Source organism: Staurois parvus, unplaced genomic scaffold, assembly GCF_062004578.1.
Source record: "Staurois parvus isolate SC_StPar_1 unplaced genomic scaffold, SC_StPar_1.0 ptg000347l, whole genome shotgun sequence".
NCBI classification, from domain to species: Eukaryota; Metazoa; Chordata; class Amphibia; order Anura; family Ranidae; genus Staurois; species Staurois parvus.
Genome location: NW_028318143.1, coordinates 6,592,214 through 6,617,408, shown reverse-complemented (window position 1 = coordinate 6,617,408; position 25,195 = coordinate 6,592,214). Strand labels below are relative to the sequence as shown.

Sequence of the window (25,195 nt, the reverse complement as noted above, 5' to 3'; positions counted from 1 at the left end):
CTTATTGTTCTATGTGGGGAATCCCCGAATAACTCTCCCAAATATAATGAAGATTCTGAAGGAGTACGGTGAACTATCAAATTTAAAAATTAATTCAACGAAAACAGAGATCCTGAATATTAATATATCAAAGAATGAAAAAGAAAAACTACAAAAAGAATTCCCCTTTATATGGAGAGAAAAAGAGATAAAATACCTAGGAATAAAACTCACTGCCTCATCTAAGCATTTGTATAGATTAAACTATATCTCTTTGATAAATGAGATCAGGGAAGATTTAAAAAGACTAGAAGGAGGAAACCCATCCTGGATAGGACGTATAAACCTAGTCAAAATGGTAATTATGCCTAAAATACTGTATAGATTTCAAATGGTACCAATTAAAATTCCAGAGGCCTTTTTTAAGATAATGAAAAAAATGTTAACAAGATACATATGGAAGAATAAAAAACCTAGAATAGCATATGAAACATTGAGTAGGACTAAAGAGAAAGGGGGATTGGGTCTACCAGATGTCAAGAGATACTATAAAGCAGTGGTTTTAGCAAGAATATATGACTGGACATTTAACCATAAGGGGAAAAGCTGGGTAACAATCGAAAATGATCTTAGTGGCATTAGATTGAGTCAGATGATATGGGTTCCACCACAGTTTAGAGGAATTAAAGAAAGCACAAGTATCTACACTTTAAATGTTTTAAGGGTATGGGATAATTTACACAAAAACATGAAATGGGAATTTAATTCTATATTAATGCCTCTCACAAACACTGAGTACTTTCCCCCGGGAAAGAATAAGATATCAGGGAGATGGTTTAGAAAGGAGGATACCCAACTGAGAGATGTTTTGGTGGAGGGGGAACTGAGATCACTTAAAGATTTAATAGAGAAGAAGGGAGATATTTTTATTAGAATAGATGAGTGGAAATATCAATTGAAATGTTTTATTGGAAATCTGCCGAAACCCCTGAGATTAAAACAGGAGTGGAATATGTTTGAAAGGTTGTTAGAAACACGAAGGGATGGGAAGCACGGTATTTCAAAAGTGTATAGAATACTCACAGAATTAGACACAAACACAAAGTTAATTTTTATAACAAAATGGGAAAGGGATATGGGAGTTGGGTTTGAGGAGGATAAACAGAGAAAGATGTTTAGATTGATGCACGATAATGTTAGTATGAGAGAGGTTGAGATTAATTATAAGTGTGTGACACGATGGCACATTACACCGAGTGTAGAGCACAAGATGAATGGGGAAAATTCAAATATGTGTTGGAGAGGATGTGGAGAGATAGGCACGGTGTTTCACATATGGTGGGAATGTCCGAAAATCCAGGTTTTTTGGAAGATAATAGTCAAATTGATTGAAGAAATAACTGAAATTGACATAGGGTTAGACCCAACGACGTGTCTCCTACACAATGTGGAGACATCTGTAAATAAATATAAAGACTCAGGTATATGGTACTTCTTGAATGCGGCGAAAGGGTTGATACCCAAGTTTTGGCAGAAATCTGAGGTACCGAAGGAGGAAGACTGGATTAATAGAGTGAACCAGATAGGTAGAATGGAAAGATCATACCATATGCAGGAAGATAGGATGAGAGTTTATTATAGGAGATGGGAAAAGTGGGAAAGAGCAGGATTGAAAGAGAAATATAGGAAAATATGAACTAGGATGTTAGCAAAAAAAAAATGAATAAGCCTCGAGAGATTAGAATGGGCTAGAGTCTGCAGAGGGGGAGGAGGGGGGATGAGGGGTGGGAAGGGGGGTAGTGGGATGGGAAAGAAAAGAGTTTTTAGTAGGGGAAAGGTAGAAATGTTATAAATGTCTATTTGTATGAGAATTATTCCCCTTTTTGGGTATTTGTATTAACATGAAAAATTTAATAAATATTTAAATTAAAAAAAAAAGCATATGGAAACAAACAAAATGGTATTATTACCATGAAATTGTTCTAAACAGTCTGTGAGAAATCCCTCATTTTAAAATTTCTTTTGTTTTAGGTTGGGGGGATTATATACACTATGGGGTTGATTTACTAAAACCGGAGCATGCAAAATCTGGTGCAGCTCTGCATGGAAACCAATCAGCTTCCTGTTGTTTTGTCAAAGCTTAATTGATCAAGCTGAAGTTAGAAGCTGATTGGCTACCATGCACAGCTGCACCAGATTTTTCACTCTCCAGTTTTAGTAAATCAGTCCTTGTAAATCAGTTAAAGGATAAGTTCACCTTTTTGTAAAAAAAATAATAAATAAAAATAAATAATAATAATTACACATATTTTTGCAGGTTAAAAAATGTGCATGTATTTTTATTTATTATTATTAGGAGCCTGTAAAGCATTACATAACAAAATTAAAAAGACAATTAGGAGCAATTAAATTACTGGTATCCTCCCACACTAGATTAGTGCAGTCCCATGTAACCAAAAAACCACATTCGAAAAGAAATTGTGAACAAGAGAGTCCACTATGAAAAGTGGTTACCTAAAAAGGACTGATGCGATATACCAGACTGTATATAGAGAAAATATATTATATTAAAAATGTTAACAGTTACAAAATGTAATATGATGCAAAAGCACATCCATCATCATACCCCAGACAAAGTTGTTTGTCCCCATATAAAAAGTAACTATATGTCACCTGTGGCCACTATTAGGGATGGATAACCAGACTGTGAAACTATTCACTAATCTCCCACAGTATAATCCCTCGTGGGGGGAGCTACACGCTACTTTGGGGCAGCCTCTACTATAGAGCTATGGTGATTGCGACAAAAGGCCAACCTATATTCGTAAAAAGGAGAGCTGCAGTCCACTCTGGTGTGTGTACTACACAGTGATGGTAAACGTGCTGATTAACTGGCAATATCAGAGCAAATGATGATTAGATGGACAAAGCTTCTTTCCATGTAGGATAAAGCAGAGCTTCACCCAAAAGGGAATATTCTGCTTTAAGCCTTTGTCCCCCGCCCCCCGTTAAGGATTGGCACCTTTGGAGAGCGCGCGGGGGGGAGCGGGTACCCAAATTTGACAGGTACCTGCTCCCACATTTGCTGCAGTTGCCTAGGCGATCAGATGCAGAAGTTGTCCTCCCCGTAGTCTTCTGGGACACTTGACAGGTCTCAGAAGACTACAGGACAATTCACAAAGCGCAGCGCTTCTCGCACATGCGCAGTGGGTACCTGGCTGTGAAGCCATAAGTTGTCACAGCCAGGTGCCTACTCTGAAGATGCCGACGCCAGGGAGAGAAGACGGCCGGTCAAACCAGCCGTGGTGAGGACACCGCAGGACCAAGGGACAGGTAAGTATCTGTATTTTAAAGGTCAGCAGCTACAGTTTTTGTAGCTGCGGACTTTTATTTTATTTTTTTCAGCTGGAACTCCGCTTTATGGCAAACATAATAGATGCCAGTAATTTGCAGCCAGAAATGGAAATAGTAGTTCAGCAGAAAAGCAAGCAAGCTTTAGCTGAGAGAACTATCATGGGATATAAGCGACAGTTTAAATATTACAAGCCAAGCACAGGTGAGCAGAGTAAGGCTATAGGTATGTGGGGACCTGTCTGTACTGAGAACTTATTGCACACCACAGTGGACTGCTGCTTTATATTCCATTGAGACAGGTTTAACTTTTGTCGCAATCACAGTATAGGAGCGGCTGCCCCAAATTAGTATGTAGCTCCTCTCCGCGAGGGATTATACTATGGGAGATAGCAAGGTTATTGAATAGTTCACAATCTGGTTCTTCATCTCTACTAGTGGCCACAGGTGACATATAGTTATTTATTATATGGGGCAGACAGCATTGTCTGGGGTATAGTGATGGATGTGCTTTTGCATGGTACTACATTTTGTAACATAATAAAAAAAATTTCTATAATTCATTTTTCTCTATATACAATCTGGAATATCGCATCAGTCACTTTTAGGTAAGCACTTATCATAGTGGACATTCACATTTTCTTTTCGAATGCTGTAAAGCATTGTACCTGCAATCAGCAGATCGTGGATGCAATCTCAGGCTCCTGCAGACCGTCAGTGTAGCTCTCTGCCCGTACCTTGTATGGGCAGGCAGTTATGACCGGAAGCATCAATAAACCACCTAGAGGACTCATCCACGCCCTGGTAGTTCATTAAGGACTACAAGCCATCAACTGCAATAGTCAACGATAGTTGTAGTTCCCCTATTCACAGAAAAAGTGATTTGGCCTGGTGGGCGGAGCCCCGCATGACCACATTTTAAAAAGAAATTGTGACAGCGGGTGCAGGGAGAGGATCCCCAGCCTGCTGTCACAACTGGGTGTGCAGGGGCCGCTTTATCAGTAACATGTTACACCCTGAATACGGGTAAAACATATTATGAAAGGTGATCTTATCCATTAACAAATACAAGTGTTGAATGTCAAATCCTAAAATTAAAGATCAGCTAAACCCGAAAACTAAACGTACATATTGCAGCTTGCCAGTCCTTGAATGGGGAGGCTATTGGGTTTTTAAGGCTAAGATCGTTTTTATCAAGTGCAGAAAATACCTGTTGTTCTTGCCAGAAATGCACTATCCTTGTCATTTCCCTTGAGATGAACTGGAAACTGAAACAATTTTGTCTGTCTTGGTATAAACCACTAATTCCTTTACTTCAATATACTGGAGGTGAGCATAGGCTGACATGTTTGAGGTCCTAGGTAACAACCATTGCTTCCTCCATACAGAACACCAAGGGATAAGAAGTGTGTTATTACCAGATGAAATTTGTGGAAATTGTGTGAAAAAAGAAACTGCAATATGTTCAGTTTTTGAAGCAGCTTGACTTTATTGTATGTTTATGACAAGCTAGCAGTACAGATGTTTAAGTTGTTTGATTTCTGATTTTGTTTGGTAGGGTCCCAGATGATAAGATACTTGGCGAAATTCTAAAACATTACATTGATCCAACAGAGTCTGATCCAACTATCCGACAAAGGTAACCACTTTTATTCTTTTATTATAGCCTTAGTCTTTTCCGCCCACACTCTTAAAGTGATATTAACTTTATTGTATTGTAGAAATAATGATACAGGGTGGCACAGGTACGCAAAATCACGAATATATACGGGATTTTGCATTTCCGGGTAAGAGGTGCCCTTCTCGTGCCGCCATTTGCGGCCTCAGCTGTCAATCACCGGGTCCTGGCCAGTGATTACTCTCCGGTGCCCTGTGATTGCTGAGGATCTCCGAGGGGGGGGGGGGGGCATGGGAGAACTGTTTGTAAACAAAACAGTTCTCCCTGTTAGCTCATGCACACTGCTTTGCATGGCTGTGCACAACACAGCCATACAAGGCAGTGTGCTTACATTGAAGCACATACACAGGGCCCGATAGTAAAACACACACAGCACACGGTTAATCCTTTGATTGCCCCTCATGTTAACCCCTTCCTGCCCAGTGCCATTAGTACAGTGTCAGTGATTTTTTTTTTCCTTCTAGCACTGATCACTGCATTGGTCAGTTTCCCCCAGTGACAAAATGCCCGCCACAGTCCCGCTATACGTCGCTGATCACCGCCTTTACTAGTAGAATTTTTTTTTTTTTAAGATTCCAGTATATATATCGCCAATTGTAAACGCTATAATTTTCATGTAAACAAATTAATTTACATGTATTGGGATTTGTTTTTAGCAAAGACATAGCAGAATACATTTTGGCCTAAATTTATTACAAAATGTGATTTTTTTTTTTTTTTTTTTTTTTTTTTTTACTGGATATGTTTAATAGCAAAAAGTAAATGTTTTTTTTCAATAGCGCAAAAAATAAAAACACGCAGGCGATCATATACCACTGAAAGAGAGCTCAATTCTTGGGGGGGAAAAAAGACGTAAATTTTCATTTGGGTGCAGCGTTACATGACCGCGCAATTGCCAGTTACAGTAACGCGGTGCCATAATGCAAAAAATGGCCTGGTCAGGAAGGGGGGTAAATCCTCAGGAAGGCAAGTGGTTGAAGACAAAATATTTAAAACAAAAACAAACATGTCTATACTTACCTGCTCTGTGCAATGGTTTTGTGCAGATCAGCCCCAATCCTCCTCTTCTCTGGTCCCCTGCCTGCGCTCCTAGCCACTCCCTCTTGCCAGGTGCCCCCACAGCAAGCAGGTTGCTATGGGGGCACTCATGCCAGCTCACTCCCGAGCTGCTGCCTTGTGTTTCCATTCACAGACAGAGTCATGGCTCGGCCCCTCCCGCTCTCTCTCCTCAGCCAGTGGCTCAGCCAACATGCAGTACATTGGATCGCAATGGGGCTCAGGGTATGCATGAAAGTAAAAAGAATGAATAGAGGTAAAAAACCTTGAGCCTTTACAACCACTTTAATATTGCCTCTTCATACATTTAAAAGTATGATACCTACAAAGATTTTGGTCATTGAATAGGGTGGTCTGCTCTGAGGTTTGTTGTGTTTTGCAGTTCAGCAGGGGATAAAGCAGGCATATGACCATGCTTGGAATTTCAGTACAGCAAAGTTGTCAGCTCAAACAGAATGTTGGGGGCTCCCTGAATTTCTGGCAAAGTTAAAGGATAAATTCACAAAAAATAATAAATGCTTGTTTTTTTGCAGGTAAAAAAATGTAACATTTATTATTTTTTGTTGCAGGAGCCTCTAAAGCATTGCACCAGCAATCAGCAGATCGCTGGGGCCATGCAGATCTGTCAGTATATATGCTTACCTGTACGGGATGTACGGGCCAGCAGATATACTGACAGGAAGTTTCAATGGAATGAATGTTTATGCTTGAATCCATGGCTCCAGGAGGTCTCAATGAGGAGTTGGAGGTCCAGACCATCATTTGTACAAACAAATGGCAACTGCCACAATCTATCATTGGTCTTTGACAAGTGTCACCCTTTCATGGGCTCCTTGCTGCAAACAACAGAAAAGAAAACCTCAAGTTTATCAACCATCCTGCAACCAACTGAACTGTCATCTCGAACAGTTTGCATTTGCACCATCATTTAGTCTCTCTGGCCCCTTTTCTGCTCTATTATTTTACTTTCATTTTTAGAGGGTTTTTTTTTTTTTTCTTTTTTTGGGTCCATTGATATTTTTTAGTTTTGTGGTATAATGAAAATTTTATTTTTATTTGTGTAATTAATGTTGCCCTTTATTTTTCTTTTCTCCAATTGCCTGCCTAAAGAGGCTTCGTAATATATTGCTGAGAGATCCAAATATCTCTCGCTAGGGCTAAATTAATAGGATCCTGTGAGTCCCATACACTTCTCTCTGAGCTTTGAGAGAGAGTTTGTGTGTTAAAATTCTTATTCTGTAGTTTATTAATACTTATATACTTTATTTAAATACTTTGTTTCATTTTCTTGTGCTGTTTAAAGCCCTTGCTACCAGAGTAGAGTAGCACTTTTAATTGCAATCCACAATAATTCAGACTCCGGTCTATATGATCTTTTTTGTATTAACTAATTTTGATTTTATACTATTTTTAGATAATTCTATGTGAGTATATTGATAGGCTCCAAGCACACTGGGCTTAAAAAAACTCCAGTTCCCTTGGCAGAAAAAAATGCTAATATAGAGAATTTTTGTACATGGGCATGTTTAGGAGAGTTTAGAATTTTTCTGCCAGAAAGCTCCAATCAAAAATTGCAAACCAGAAGGGTTGTTTTTCTACCTCTAAACATTGAGCCTAAAATATGCCTCTAATCCTCCTAATGTGATTGGACACATAGGATAACACTGAGCTGCTTCTGTTTATTTATTACAGGTAGTTATATAACGCCTTCAATTTACACAGCGGTTTACATATATATTGTACATTCACATCAGTCCCTAACCCTCAAGGGGCGTACAATCTAAGGTCCCTAACTCACATTCATACATACACATACTAGGGACAATTAACCTACCAGCATGTCTTTGGTGTATGGGAGGAAACCGGAGCACCCGGAAGAAACCCACACAGGAGAACATGCAAACTCCATGCAGGTGGTACCATGGTTGGAATTCAAACCAACGACCCCAGTACTGCCAGGCGGAAGTGCTAACCATTTAGCCACTGTGCTGCCCTAAAAGCAATCCTGTAGAAGCAGGGATTTTTAAGCCAGTGTGCATGGAGCCATAATTGAGTTTTAAAGATATATCCCATATATATATATATATATATATATATATATATATATATATATATATATATATATATATATATATATATATATATATATATATATATATATATATATATATATATATATATATAAATTAGTTTTTTTATTAAAAGTATGTATGAGAAACACATTAGTATTTATGTGTTGTATCCATATGCATTTATCAATATAGTTAGGAAGGGGTTAAATATTCTGTTTGGTATTGCTATGGTCATGTGGCATCTAACCCCTGAGTCTGCTGCTCACTAAAGAGTTAACCGATCTGTCCAGCATGAAGTCAGGCTATTTAAGAGCTAGCATCGCGTTGCTTTATGGACTTGATAAAGGAGGCTCCGTCCTCCGAAACGCGTTGTCACAGCAATGGTGTGTCACTCAATTGGCAGTGTATCCATCCATCGCTGATCCTTTGCTGATTTTCCCATGCATGAAATTCCAGATACAGTGTCAGCTGCCAAGCCACTGGGGAGCGCTGTGCCCTACTGTGGGCTTGAGATCTGACAGCCTGTGTGAGTGTGGGTCCATGGTGCAGTCCACATGACAGCTGATCTGTCACACGAGCAGTGAGGAGACGGGGAGATTTGTGTGCAGCGTGATGCCAATGTATTGGACGATACACCTAATGCATTCCTACAATTGTGAGCGCACATCTACCTGTTTTTTTTTTATCCATTCAATAAAAGGTTACTGCACTAGAAGCCGGTGTGCTCTTTTCTTTGTGTCTAAAATCTTAAAAAGTGTAAAATGTAACACATTCCATAATAACATTTATGTCTGTGTGTGTAACATACACTGACCTGCACAAAATACTGAAAAATGTTTATTCATATCACTTATCTGTGCAGCTTATATATCTGTCTTATCTGCCATAATATGTTACGGCAAACACACTGACAGTAAAATCCTCCTCTGAGATTATGATGACTACAGTTTGAATATGTTGTCTGAACCCAACCCCCACCCCTTCCTCCTGTTATACCACCTCAAGTTTAAGACTTCTGTGCTCTAATGACCTCCTTATCTCTGCCTATTCTTAAAAGACAGAGGGTCCCATTCACACCTGAGCATTTGTTTTAGCTCAAACCTCCAAAATGCTCAACTTCCTAAATCCCACGGTTTCTGCTGTGAACTAGCATTGCATTGGTTAAAAAGAAAAAAGGAAAAGGCCTGTAAAAACATAACAAAAAACCAGCAGAGACAACCAAAGATGCTCAGCTCAAGTGTGAATGTAGCCTGAGATTTAAAGGGTAACTTCACTTCTGTAGGAAAAAAAAATGGCAACAAAAATAATATAGTGTATACAATTGTGACAGAGGGCATATTGTAATTGAATGTTATTAAAAATGACCTTTCATTTTCAGTCTTCAGATCTGTCATTTTCTGTAAAATGCAGTTCAATATGGCAACCTGGAGGGTTTCTGTACACAGATGGTGTACAGAACTCTCCCCTGAAAATGAATTTCCTGCTTATGCAATTTGGCTTACTGAGTTTTTCCAGAAGTCTGTACTAAAATACAAGTCAGATTTTGGGCATCCCCTGCAACAAAAATATCCTTTTTGGTGAGATACTCCCAAAGGAAAGCATGTCTAAAGGAATGCAGACCTTGTCACTTTCCTCATTAGAGCCCTGTGGGTGCATCAGCTGGTTGAGTCCAACACTGGGCCTAGTCTTTCAGCCTCGTTGTTCACAGTATTTTGAGAATTTGTTGTGATTCCAGAATTTGGTTTTGCAGGTTAAAAGAGTATGTGGGATCTTCATGTGATGTAAAGGTCTTTATGGAGGCAGAAAAGAGAGCGCCTGGTCCAAAGAGGTAGGTTACAGCAAAATGTGAATTAAAAAACTGTTGAGAGTGGGCATGTCATAGATGCAAACCTGTTAAATATTGAATTGGCTCAGCAGGTAGGTTCTTGCTCAGGTCCATAAAACTGGGCTGCAGACAAGCAGCTAAATGCACAGATGGAATACATATGTGGGAACTATTTTAGCTTGCAATAGATAACTGTTTAGTTTTATGATTCAGGCACATGTTCAGATAGCACTGCTAGACTGGCAGGCAGAGTCTTGTTGGCTGTTAGTGCCGACTCTTTCTTCCAGTTTTGATGTGAAAGGTATTAAATGAACCAAATAAAAGAAGACATTAATAGCAGTTCTATTTTTAATAAATCAATAGCTGAATTGATGCTCTGAGGAAGAGGGCTTGTCCCTCGAAACGCGTCACCATGTACTTCTGATACCTGGGTCTTGGTGATACGCATCTGCATCTTGACCTTCCTAACGCTTGAACTGGTTCATTTAAGTCTTTTTTGACATTGGCTTTTTCTGAGTATGATTTGGTACTATTTTACTTTTAATAAACTTGTTATCAGGTAATGCACTAGGCCTCTGCACCCTTTTGTTTGTATTTTATTAACACCTGAACATTACAGCTATATGAGCTTGTTGACTGTCTAATTCCCAAACCATGGGCATTGGCACAACTACAGCCTCCCACCACCCAATGGCTATAACAGCCTTAACTTTCTAGGAAGGGTTTCGGCAAATGATCAAACCATGTTTTTTATGGAAGTAGCTTTGTACACAGGGACACAGTCATGCTGGAACAGAGAAAGGCCTTCACCAAACTTTTCCCACAAGGTTGCCTAAATTGTCTTTTTATGCTGTAACTGTATTCTTCACTGGAAACACCTGAACTCAATCATATGGAGGGGTAGCCACATACATTTGTCCTTTTATAGGTATGTTTGGAGATCAGGTGTCAGCTAGCGATGAGCTTGGGCGTGTTGGGACAAGGATGAGCACCTGCTAGGAAGCTGTCACCTGCATGGACCAATCATTTGCAGCGGGGTCATTCCATGTACTGCAGCCACACTTCTACAAGGGGTGTGTTTATGCCTGGCTGCGGGGTAGGGATTTGTTTGTATAGGAGACAGCTTCCTGGCAGGCTTGCACACGTGGGTTTGGATCCTAGTCTGAACACACCCGAACTCATCACTGGTATCCACAAACCTTTGGCTGTATAGTGTAAATCTGATAAAATGCAAGTAAAAATAATTTTAATATGTCGGTGAATCAATGCAAACATGTTAACGGAAATATAAGGGAAGTGTGTAGGCTTCCATACAGTGGTCGTGATTTCGATGCTGAAGGGCTAAGTTCACCTTTAATACTCCTTTACTATATACCAGTCCCTGCACCCCCAAATCCATGCAGTGACAGTCAGTAGGGGTTCTTCTCCCCACATCCACTGTCACAAATTAAAAACGGCTCTGCTGTGCGGGCTTGGTTCACACAGCCATGTCATTCATTCAGAGGAATCTGTGAATGAATGAACTACAAATCCATCTTAAACTACAGCAGAAGGCTTTAGTCCTAAGTCAACTGCAAGGGTGCTAGTGAGCACTCTCCTAATTCATCGACACTTCTACAGCTCTCAGACAGCCTACGAAAGCCTTATGGGCAGAAAGCTGTTGGCAGTGTCTTCAGGAGCCTGACATTTCACCCATGAACTGCTGATTGTGAGTGCAATGTTCTTCATGCTCCTGAGAAACAAAAAAATAAATGCACATTTTCGACCTGCAAAACATGTCGATTCAATATATAGATATATCAAAAAACTTAAAGGAACACTTTTTAATCAGAGTGTAGCATGAAGTCAATTCAACTCCTGGGATATTGATCTGGTCAGTTAAGTAGCAAAGGGGGTTGTTAATCAGTTTCAGCTGCTTTGGTGTTAATGAAATTAATAACAAGTGCACTAGATGGGAAATTATGAGACTATCTGAAAAACAGGAATGGTTTTACAGGTGAGGCCACTGACATTCTTTTTCTCTACTCATCTTTTCTGACCGTTTTTCACTAGTTTTGCATTTGGCTAGGGTCAGTGTCACTACTGGCAGCATGAGGCCATACCTGGACCCTACAGATGTTACACAGTGTATGCATATATGTATTTTTTTGTTTATAGCACAACAAAATGAGAAATGCAGAGGTGATCAAGTACCACTGAAAGAAAGCTTTATTTGTGGGGGGAAAAAGGACATTTAATTTATGTACAGCTTTGCATGACCGCGCAATTGTCAGTTAAAGCAAAGCAGCGCCGTATCGCAAAAAAATGGCCTGGTCAGGAAGGGTAGGTTAATCCTCTGGAGGGCAGATGGTTAATTTCATTAACACCAAAGCAGCTGAAACTGATTAACAACCACCTCTGCTACTTAACTGACCAGATCAATATCCCAGGAGTTTCATTGACTTGATGCTATACTCTGATTAAAAAGCATACCTTTAATTTTTTTGAAGTGTGTGTGTTTGTATATAATACATATATGTGTGTGTGTGTGTGTATATATATATATATATAGAATATATATGTATGTGTATATACAGTGAAGGAAATAAGTATTTCATCCCCTGCTGATTTTGAATGTTTGCCCACTCACAAAGAAATGATCAGTCTAATAATCGAATGTTCGGTGTATTGTAACACTGAGAGACAGAATAGCAACAAAAAATTCAAAAGAAATGCATGTCTAACAAATTATGTACTGATTTGCATGTTCATGAGGGAAATAAGTATTTGATCCCCTATCATTCAGCAGGATTTCTGGCTACCAGGTGTCTTTCATACAGGTAACAAGCTGAGATTAGAAGCAGTCTCTTAAAGGGAGTGATGCTAATCTGATTTTTTTTTTACCTGTATAAAAGACACCTGTCCACAGGAGCAATCAAACAATCAGATTCCAAACCCTCCACCATGGCAAAGGCCAAAGAGCTGTCCAAGGATGTCAGGGACAAGATTGTAGACCTACACAAGGCTGGACTGGGCTACAAAACTATCGCCAAGCAGCTTGGTGAGAAGGTGACAACAGTTGGTGCAATCATTCGCAAATGGAAGAAACACAAAACAACTGTCAGTCTCCCTAGGTCTGGTGCACCATGCAAGATCTCACCTCGTGGAGTGTCAATGATCATGAGAACAGTGAGGAATCATCCCAGAACTACACGTGAGGATCTTGTCAATGATCTCCAGGCAGCTGGGACCACAGTCACCAAGAAAACAATTGGTAACACACTACGCTGACAAGGATTCAAATCCTGCAGAGCCCACAAGGTCCCTCTGCTCAAGAAAGCACATGTCCAGGCCCATCTGAAGTTTGCCACTGAACATCTGAATGATGCAGAGGAGGACTGGTTGAAGTGTTTTGGTCAGATGAGACCAAAATTGAGCTGTTTGGCATCAACTCAACTCGCCGTGTTTGGAGGAGGAGGAATGCTGCCTATGACCCCAAGAACACCATCCCAACTGTCAAACATGGTGGTGGAAACATTCTGCTTTGGGGGTATTTTTTTGCTAAGGGGACAGGACAACTGCACCGCATCAAAGGGACTATGGACGGGGCAATGTACTGTCAAATCTTGGGTGAGAATCTTCTTCCCTCAGCCAGGGCATTGAAAATGGGTCATGACAATGACCCAAAACACATGGCCCAGGCAACAAAGGAGTGGTTCAAGAAGAAGCACATTAAGCTCCTGGAGTGGCCTAGCCAGTCTCCAGACCTTAATCCGATTGAAAATATGTGGAGGGAGCTGAAAGTTTGAGTTGCCAAACATCAGCCACCGAACCTTAATGACTTGGAGAGGATCTGCCAAGAGGAGTGGGCCAAAATCTCTCCTGAGATGTGTGCAAACCTGGTGGCCAGCTACAAGAAACGTCTGACTTCTGTGATTGCCAACAAGGGATTTGCCACCAAGTACTAAGTCATGTTTTGTGAAGGGGATCAAATACTTATTTTCCTCATGAACATGCAAATCAGTGTATCATTTGTTAGACATGCATTTCTTTTGAAATTTTTGTTGCTATTCTGTCTCTCAGTGTTATAATACACCTACCATTCGATTATTAGACTGATCATTTCTTTGTGAGTGGGCAAACATTCAAAATCAGCAGGGGATCAAATACTTATTTCCTTCACTGTATATATTTTTTTTAGGGAGGGGGGGTGAACTTTATTTTTTTAATTTAGCCTTTAATTCATTCATAATAGTTGTGATTGGCTTTTTTTTTTTTGCATAACCAAGATAACTTTTATAATCCAGGTACTATGAGCTGGACACCAGTAAAAATCTGAGAGAAAATCTGAAGAAGAAAACATTAATTGAGTTCCCAACTCTGTATGTAACATTGAAAGGCTTCAGCGAAGACATGGTGCTGATAGATCAAGGTGGGCAGATTTGGACATTTTATTTTTGTGAGTGGTTAGCCCTTGGGTCCTATATTCAGTTCCTAGAAAGTCTGCAGGGAATGTGTCCTTTCTCCTATCTCTTTATAGTATCAACTGTTGTTGCTGTAGCTGTTTGTAAACTGCGGCTGTATATGTTTAGTATGACAGGGCACGCTGACCACCAACTTGCAAAGCGCTGCTGGACCCCTAAAGCTCCTCTACTTATATCAACATTTCTGAAGTCATTACTTGCAGAGACCTAGGCACATGTGTGTCACCCATGAGGAAATACAAGTGCTTGGCAGTTGGTGATACAGGCACCACTAGGGAGGTGGTATGCCTATTCCACCTATACCAGGCACTTGAGGCAGTACTCTGGGGAAACTGAGTTCCCCAACTAAAGTTACGCTTTGGAAACACGTTGCCTGATAGAGGATGCCTGTTTCCATTTGTATTCCTTACATGCTGTACAAGTTTACTGCAAAAGTGATGTCTTATTCTTCGAGAAGGGTTGACTGTGCTTTTGTCTGTGTGCATTGATGGAAGTATGCCCATGATTTCAGCAAGAGAGTGTAGGTAGCCAAAGCATTGCGTGTAACGTAAAACATAAAAAAAATGCCAGTGCTAATATTAAACCTAGAAATCAATAAAAATCCAATAATTTATATAGCAGTGAATTTCATACAGTGAATACAATCAGTAAAAGGTAAAAGAAACAAACAACATTTTAAAATAAAGTAAAAAGTAAAGCGTCCATATGAAACGTAAATTACAAATTCATGTTACAGTTAAAGTCCCTTCTTCTCCAAAACCAATCAGTATACATAAAGTGCCAAGTGAGATCTATGTTGCAGTGGTACACCACGATGTTAAAAGAGGTGTGGGGCCTCTTACGAGACCAGGTGGACCATAAAGTTATAAATGGTCATAAAGTACTCACCTCGAAGACTGTGCAATCACGACTTCATAGCAGGCTTGTAGCCGTAATAGATGATACTCCAGAACAGACGGACCATTAGAAGATGAAAGTAACGGCACTCTGCACCCGAATAGAGGTCCAGCACAGTGGATCAATGGCTGTGACATCAGTAGATAAAAAATGAAGAAAATGCACACGTAGTGAAGTATGCCCAAAAAGACATTTTATTCTTTAAGATCAACGTTCACATCCAAAAAGTGCGATGAAAGATAAAAAGCACTGTTTACATAAAAAACTTTGTGGCAAGCAGATGGCTCCAGCATGGAAAGATGCTCAACTCTGCCGGCAACACAGGGAGCAACGCAACATTTGAGTTGAGTGTAAAGTGTATACATATGCAAAACCTTTTTTGTTTTATAGTTTAAAACCGTGTGGGGAAAAAAAGTTGAACTGGGTATACACTAGTAGAATTTTGTCAAAATTTTTCATGTTTGTTCGATTTTCTAATTGTTAGTGGGGCCAAATCGACATTGGTTTTTGACTGCATTGACAAGAAAATTTAAAGTAGCAGGATGGAAAATTATTCTTGAACAAATTTCTAAGTGTTTGTGGATTTTGTTCGGAAAATTTCATCCATTCCAAAATTGAATGATAAAAGCAAAGAAAACGAAGTACTTGAGAAAGTACAGAGAAGGGCAACTAAACTGATACCAGGCATGGAGGAGCTCAGCTATGGGAAAGATTAGAGGAAGTGAATTTATTCTCTCTTGAGAAGAGGAGATTAAGGGGGGATATGATCTCCATGTATAATACATAAGGGGGGATATGATCTCCATGTATAATACATAAGGGGGAATGTGATCTCCATGTATAATACATAAGGGGGGATATGATCTCCATGTATAATACATAAGGGGGGATATGATCTCCATGTATAATACATAAGGGGTGATATGATCTCCATGTATAATACATAAGGGGGGATATGATCTCCATGTATAATACATAAGGGGTGATATGATCTCCATGTATAATACATAAGGGGTGATATGATCTCCATGTATAATACATAAGGGGGATATGATCTCCATGTATAATACATAAGGGGGGATATGATCTGCATGTATAATACATAAGGGGGGGATATGATCTCCATGTATAATACATAAGGGGGGATATGATCTCCATGTATAATACATAAGGGGGGATATGATCTCCATGTATAATACATAAGGGGGGGATATGATCTCCATGTATAATACATAAGGGGGGATATGATCACCATGTATAATACATAAGGGGGGATATGATCTCCATGTATAATACATAAGGGGGGATATGATCACCATGTATAATACATAAGGGGGATATGATCACCATGTATAATACATAAGGGGGGGTATGATCTCCATGTATAATACATAAGGGGGGGATATGATCACCATGTATAATACATAAGGGGGGGGGGGTATGATCACCATGTATAATACATAAGGGGGGGATATGATCACCATGTATAATACATAAGGGGGGGGGGATATGATCACCATGTATAATACATAAGGGGGGGGGGATATGATCACCATGTATAATACATAAGGGGGGGATATGATCTCCATGTATAATACATAAGGGGGGATATGATCTCCATGTATAATACATAAGGGGGGATATGATCTCCATGTATAATACATAAGGGGGGATATGATCTCCATGTATAATACATAAGGGGGGATATGATCTCCATGTATAATACATAAGGGGGGATATGATCTCCATGTATAATACATAAGGGGGGATATGATCTCCATGTATAATACATAAGGGGGGATATGATCTCCATGTATAATACATAAGGGGGGATATGATCTCCATGTATAATACATAAGGGGGGATATGATCTCCATGTATAATACATAAGGGGGGATATGATCTCCATGTATAATACATAAGGGGGATATGATCTCCATGTATAATACATAAGGGGGGGGGGGGATATGATCACCATGTATAATACATAAGGGGGGATATGATCTCCATACATGATACATAAGAGGGGATATGATCTCCATGTATAATACATAAGGGGGGATATGATCTCCATGTATAATACATAAGGGGGGGATATGATCTCCATGTATAATACATAAGGGGGGGATATGATCTCCATGTATAATACATAAGGGGGGATATGATCACCATGTATAATACATAAGGGGGGATATGATCTCCATGTATAATACATAAGGGGGGATATGATCTCCATGTATAATACATAAGGGGGGATATGATCTCCATGTATAATACATAAGAGGGGATATGATCTCCATGTATAATACATAAGGGGGGGATATGATCTCCATGTATAATACATAAGGGGGGATATGATCTCCATGTATAATACATAAGGGGGGATATGATCTCCATGTATAATACATAAGGGGGGATATGATCAACATGTATAATACATAAGGGGGGATATGATCTCCATGTATAATACATAAGGGGGATATGATATCCATGTATAATACATAAGGGGGGATATGATCTCCATGTATAATACATAAGGGGGATATGATCTCCATGTATAATACATAAGGGGGGATATGATATCCATGTATAATACATAAGAGGGGATATGATCTCCATGTATAATACATAAGGGGGGGATATGATCTCCATGTATAATACATAAGGGGGGATATGATCTCCATGTATAATACATAAGGGGGGATATGTTCAACATGTATATTACATAAGGGGGATATGATCAACATGTATAAATACATCAGTGGTTCATATAGTGAACTCGGTGTAGAGTTATTCACCCTGAGGTCATCACAGAGGACAAGGGGGCACTCTACGTCTGGAGGAAAAGAAATGTAATCTCTAAACACGGAAAGGTTTCTTCACAGTAAGAGCTGTTAAAATGTGGAATAGACTCCCTCAAGAGTTGGTTCTGGCCAGCTCAGTGGATTGCTTCAAAAAAGTCCTGGATTGTTTCCTAGATACACAGAATATAACTGGATACTAACATTTATAGGTAAAGTTGATTCTGGGAATATCCGATTGCCTCTCGGGGGATCAGGAAGGAATTTTTTTCCCAGCAGGAGCAAATTGGATCATGCTTTGCTGAGTTTTTTTTGCCTTCCTCTGGATCAACTGTGGGTATAGGATTATAACTTTTTTTTTTTTTCCTCTATGGTTGAACTGGATGGACTTTTTTGTCTTTTTTCAGCCAGACTAACTATGTAACTATATAAGTACTTTTCAAACGGTATCAAGCCATTGAATGTACTGAAAATTCTCATACAAATTTACATCGAAAATCTAATAGTGTATAGCCAGCTTAAGAATCTCTGATGGGTATATTATTTCCATCCGCTTCACGGCTGGGGAAATTCACCTTCTATGTCCCATTGAGGGGAAATCTAAAATTTTAGACTTGTCAATAGGTGGGAGACCCAGTGAGGACAAATGTGAAAACATGCAATAAGGAATTCTGCTTGCTTTTGGAAATGTTTCCTTTCATTTCTGCCGTGTCAGGAAGTGAAGGGAAATCTCCCTAGCAGGACACAGATGGCAACAAAATATCCCAATATGGGTTTTAGGCTCCATTCACACTAGTGCGACTCTGAAGTAGCACGATTTCAAGTGCAACTTTGGAGTTCAACTTTGGATGGGTTAGACCTAGATGCCACTTTGGCTTTGACCATTGATGATGAACAAATGTTGCACAACTGTCATATGTATATCATTCAGGTGCGACTTTCATGCAACTTTTGAAGGTTTACATTGCAGTCTATGGCACTCAAGTCGCATGAAAGTCAGACCAAAGTAGTATAGGAAGTTTTTTAAAGTTGCAGCAACTTTGATTCTCACATATTTGAACAGCTGACATTGAAAAACACTGGGTGCCGCTTTAGTGTCCAAAGTCACATAAGAGTGAATGGAGCCTAAAACTTTTTTCGCTCTAACCAAAACAAAAAAAACCAATTTTTTGCTATACATACCGTATTTGCCGGCGTATAAGACGACTGGGCGTATAAGACGACTGGGCGTATAAGACGACCCCCTACTTTTCCTGCTAAAATGTAGTGTTTGGGCTATACTCGCCGTATAAGACTACCCCTCTTCCAATGCACACCAGTGGGAGCAATAGTGCCCAATCATTGGTGTCAGTGGGAGGAATAGTGCCCCATCATTGGTATTAGTGGCAGGAATAGTGCCCCATCATTAGTATCAGTGGGGGGATTAGGTGCCCCATCATTGGTATCAGTGGGAGGAATAGTGCCCCATCATTGGTATCAGTGGGAGGAATAGTGTCCCATCATTGGTGTCAGTGGGAGGAATAGTGTCCCATCATTGGTATCAGTGTGAGGAATAGTGCCCCATCATTGGTGTCAGTGGGAGGAATAGTGCCCCATCATTGGTATCAGTGGCAGGAATAGTGCCCCATCATTAGTATCAGTGGGGGGAATAGGTGCCCCATCATTGGTATCAGTGGCAGGAATAGTGCCCCATCATTGGTATTAGTGGCAGGAATAGTGCCCCATCATTAGTATCAGTGGGGGGATTAGGTGCCCCATCATTGGTATCAGTGGGAGGAATAGTGTCCCATCATTGGTGTCAGTGGGAGGAATAGTGTCCCATCATTGGTATCAGTGTGAGGAATAGTGCCCCATCATTGGTGTCAGTGGGAGGAATAGTGCCCCATCATTGGTATCAGTGGCAGGAATAGTGCCCCATCATTAGTATCAGTGGGGGGAATAGGTGCCCCATCATTGGTATCAGTGGCAGGAATAGTGCCCCATCATTGGTATTAGTGGCAGGAATAGTGCCCCATCATTAGTGTCAGTGGGAGGAATAGTGTCCCATCATTGGTATCAGTGTGAGGAATAGTGCCCCATCATTGGTGTCAGTGGGAGGAATAGTGCCCCATCATTGGTATCAGTGGCAGGAATAGTGCCCCATCATTAGTATCAGTGGGGGGAATAGGTGCCCCATCATTGGTATCAGTGGGAGGAATAGTGCCCCATCATTGGTATCAGTGGCAGGAATAGTGCCCCATCATTGGTATCAGTGGCAGGAATAGTGCCCCATCATTAGTATCAGTGGGGGGAATAGGTGCCCCATCATTGGTATCAGTGGCAGGAATAGTGCCCCATCATTGGTATCAGTGGGAGGAATAGTGCCCCATCATCGGTGTCAGTGGGAGGAATAGTGCCCCATCATTGGTATCAGTGGGAGGAATAGTGCCCCATCATTAGTATCACTGGGGGGAATAGTGCCCCATCATTGGTGTCGGTGGGAGGAATAGTGCCCCATCATTGGTATCAGTGGGAGGAATAGTGCCCCATCATTGGTGTCAGTGGGAGCAATAGTGCCCAATCATTGGTGTCAGTGGGAGGAATAGTGCCCCATCATTGGTATTAGTGGCAGGAATAGTGCCCCATCATTAGTATCAGTGGGGGGATTAGGTGCCCCATCATTGGTATCAGTGGGAGGAATAGTGCCCCATCATTGGTATCAGTGGGAGGAATAGTGTCCCATCATTGGTGTCAGTGGGAGGAATAGTGTCCCATCATTGGTATCAGTGTGAGGAATAGTGCCCCATCATTGGTGTCAGTGGGAGGAATAGTGCCCCATCATTGGTATCAGTGGCAGGAATAGTGCCCCATCATTAGTATCAGTGGGGGGAATAGGTGCCCCATCATTGGTATCAGTGGCAGGAATAGTGCCCCATCATTGGTATTAGTGGCAGGAATAGTGCCCCATCATTAGTATCAGTGGGGGGATTAGGTGCCCCATCATTGGTATCAGTGGGAGGAATAGTGCCCCATCATTGGTATCAGTGGGAGGAATAGTGTCCCATCATTGGTGTCAGTGGGAGGAATAGTGTCCCATCATTGGTATCAGTGTGAGGAATAGTGCCCCATCATTGGTGTCAGTGGGAGGAATAGTGCCCCATCATTGGTATCAGTGGCAGGAATAGTGCCCCATCATTAGTATCAGTGGGGGGAATAGGTGCCCCATCATTGGTATCAGTGGCAGGAATAGTGCCCCATCATTGGTATCAGTGGGAGGAATAGTGCCCCATCATCGTTGTCAGTGGGAGGAATAGTGCCCCATCATTGGTATCAGTGGGAGGAATAGTGCCCCATCATTAGTATCACTGGGGGGAATAGTGCCCCATCATTGGTGTCGGTGGGAGGAATAGTGCCCCATCATTGGTATCAGTGGCAGGAATAGTGCCCCATCATTAGTATCAGTGGGGGGAATAGTGCCCCATCATTGGTGTCAGTGGGAGGAATAGTGTCCCATCATTGGTGTCAGTGGGGGGAATAGTGCCCCATCATTGGTGTCAGTGGGAGGAATGGTGTCCCATCATTGGTGTCAGTGGGGGGTGGAATAGTGCCCCATCATTGGTGTCAGTGGGGGGGTGGAATAGTGCCCCATCATTGGTGTCAGTGGGGGGGGGGGGAATAGTGCCCCATCGTTGGTGTCAGTGGGGGGAGGAATAGTCCCCCATCATTGGTGTCAGTGGGAGGAATAGTGCTCCATCATTGGTATCAGTGGGGAGGAATAGTGCCCCATCATTGGTGTCAGTGGGGAGGAATAGTGCCCCATCATTGGTGTCAGTGGGAGGAATAGTGCCCCATCATTGGTATCAGTGATGGAGTACTATTCCTCCCACTGACACCAATGACACTTGCTGACCCTGTTCTAGTATGGTGCTGCTGCAGCCAGCATATGTGGTTGCAGCAGCACCTCTACACGGCACACTTACCTGCTGCTCCGGCACTCGATTTTCATGGGGCTGCTCGGCTCCGCCCCCTCGCCGGTGATTGGCCGCCTGTGTGCCTTTCCTGAGCTACAGTTCTGGCGGCCAATCACCGGTGAGGAGGCGGAGCTGAGCAGCCGCGCGAACATCCAGTGGTCGAACTGAAGGAGCAGCCGCGCTTCCTGGACCGGATCGTCGTGGGACCGGAGCCAGGTAAGAGACAGCAGCCCCTGCAAACCCCTGTACTTAGTGTCCCTTCCGTTGGAAGGGGAGGGGGCGGCGGCGGCACAGCGCCGCCCCCCTAAAAAGTGTCAGTATGCCGTATACCGGCGTATAAGACGACCCCCGACTTTTGAGAAGATTTTCAAGGGTCAAAAAGTCGTCTTATACGCCGGCAAATACGGTACATTAGTTGGGAGGTTTGGATTGGAATGAAAGCATTCCTTATGAAAGGCCCTGACAATAATCTGTTTGTTCTCTCTTTCTAGGAAATAAACCCTCACCATCTGTTTTATGAAGAAAGGGTGAAAATGCATTTCATCTCATTGTGTAAAAAAAGAAAAGAAAAAAGGACTCTGTACATGTGTAAAGGAACTTGCTGTATTATTGTAACCTGTTTGTATGTAAATTGGATACATTTATTTTTTACTAGCAGGGCATCATTTGAATTAGTTGGCCATTTGTTGCTCTTCCCATTTTTGTAAATCTTTTACTCATTGGATAGATGTTGTGATTTAATTGCATTTTATTTTATCATAAAGAACATGTCAAACGTTCTGTGGTATTTGTGGTGTGTTCATTAATTGCAATGATCTTGCAGTGCAGTGGCTGCCAGTGCTAATCATTAAATATCAAAATGTGATTTCAGTACCTCTGTTGTGAATTTTGAAAATCTCTTTCTCCACAATACTAGCAGCAACAGAGGTACATGACGGCTTATTTAAAGCTCCTTTTATTGCTTTATTAATCTTTAGCTGAAGCATCATGCTGCTCATTCTTGAAGGGCCCATTCACACTATTGTATATGGCATTTCAGCACACCTTGTTGAAGGACGTTCATTGAGCTCAACATTATTTGTTGTTAGAAATGCCACCTGCACGGTTTTTGTTGCGTAGTGGAGTGACTAGGCCCTACAGGTTCTACGGGTGCTCTGAATTGCATCTGTTTCACAGGTTTTGTAAACCACTTAAAGCGAAGTTCCAGTTGATTTAAAAAAAATTAAGTCAGCGGCTACAAAAAGTGTATCTGCTGACTTTTAAAATAAAGACACCTGTCCCTCGGTCCAGCAGTGTCCTCAGCACGGCTGTTTTCACCAGCCGTCTTCTCTCTCCAGCATCTTCGGTGTGGGCACCCGGCTGTGACAGCTTGACAGGGTGCCCGCTACACATGCACGCGTAGCGCTGCACTTTGTGAATGGTCCCGTTGTCTTCTCGGACCTATCGTGTGTCCCAGAATACTACAGGGAGGGAGGGGGGAGGACAACTTCTGCTTCCAATCACCTGAGGCGATCGCAGCGGAAGTGAGAGCAAGTACCTTTCAAATTTGGTTACCTGCTCCCCAAAGATCCTTAACGGGGAGCGTGGGACAAAGGTCTAAAGCGGAACTATCCCTTTTGGATGGAGCTCCACTGTAAACCGCAGGCAAAAAAAAAATCCCCTGCAAGGTAATGTCGTAATGTTAGTATACATCGCATACTAGCACATTACGTAAAACTTACCTTAAACTGAAGCCCTCCAGCGGCACACTGTCATCACTACAGAGGCTTCAATCTTCACCTGGTCTTCCTTCCGGGCCATCTGACAGGCTGGGCTGCGATGACGTCACTCCCACGCATGCGTGCGGGAGTCCCGGGCCATGGCACAGTACTCTGAAGGAACGGCACGGGTATGCCACTCTTTCAGAGCGCATGCGCCGGCTTTTAAAAAAGAGAAAATATCTCCTAAACAGTGCACATTTATTTATTTTACCTACAGGTAATCTTTATTATAAATTTAGCTGTAGTTAAAAGTTGAAAAATCTAGTTTACTACCACTTTAAATAAACAGGTAGTGTGGATCAAAAATCGTCAGCCCTGTAGTGAAATTGTGTTCCTAGGAAAACAAAGGTTGAATAAGGTTACCCATCTCCTACTACCTGCTGTGCCCATTAAAATGTCCTGTTCTGTTTATTTTACATTGTGAGATACAACATTGCCGACTTTTCACAGTAGGTATTTACTTGTCCTCACTTCCAACACAAAACCTAAAAACAAGCAGCTTTTTTGGGTGGAGTCATTTTTGCCCCTTTTTAGCCATCAGTGTATCCACAACTGCCGATGTATAACATAGATAAAGCCATAATGTAGGACTCTTTCACACTGGCAGTGGAAAAAGCAGGCAGTTGAGCTGCGCGTTTACTGCCTTCCGACTTAAAGTCTACAATACGGCTGGAGGGGCTGTTCACATGTTACAGCTGTGATTCTTTATGTCACAAGCACTGTAAATTGGACACCGCATATTGAGTTCGCAGGAGGCACCGCCTGTCAAATTAGACCAGTTAGGTCAGTGGGACCGCACTGCATCTAAGAGCTAAACGTTTCGCTCACGTTTGTGATGCATTAGTCCCATTGTAAGAAAAACAAAACAGGCATTCAGGAGGGGGCAGAATCATCAACTGAATGCCTGACAGCGGCTGCTTAGCCTCACTAGTGTGAACTTAGCCTTACAATACCAGAATTACCAACTTACAGAGGATGCAGCTGGAAATGTCATGGGTTGACTGGTAAATCCAATAAAAACTCCAAATCCAGCATTTCTCAATATTTTTATGGAAACCCCTTACTGTACTAGGTGGGATTTCGCGACCCAGATCTCATCCTTGCATTTTGACTTTGGGGGGGGGGGGGGGGCAATTTTCCACCTGCATCAAGGCGGTAAAGCGTTTGTGTGACCATACTTTAAAACTGCTCTCGTTTGCATCTTCTTGTTCTAAAAAAAGAAACTCTGACAACACGTATCACTTCACACATGATTTTAGGGACAAAACTAAGATTGATCTAGTTAAGCGAGCCCGGGGGTCTTGTGCTGAAATATGAAGACAGGAAACCTCTTAACTGAACATGCGGTATGAATGTATGGAAT

The 25,195-nt window shown here is 41.5% G+C and overlaps 1 protein-coding gene across 1 annotated transcript in view; it reads left to right on the top strand.

Annotated features, from left to right (window-relative positions):
* The window catches only part of ZNHIT6 (zinc finger HIT-type containing 6), a 67,324-nt gene extending 44,473 nt beyond the window's left edge, over nucleotides 1-22,851 (top strand). The window contains exons 7-10 of the mRNA XM_089684420.1: nucleotides 4,889-4,969; nucleotides 9,887-9,964; nucleotides 14,248-14,372; nucleotides 22,564-22,851. Of these exons, the coding sequence (XP_089540546.1) occupies nucleotides 4,889-4,969; nucleotides 9,887-9,964; nucleotides 14,248-14,372; nucleotides 22,564-22,592 (313 nt within the window). The 3' untranslated portion in view covers nucleotides 22,593-22,851. The remainder of the gene's footprint in view (nucleotides 1-4,888; nucleotides 4,970-9,886; nucleotides 9,965-14,247; nucleotides 14,373-22,563) is intronic.
* The last annotated feature ends 2,344 nt before the right edge of the window (nucleotides 22,852-25,195 follow it).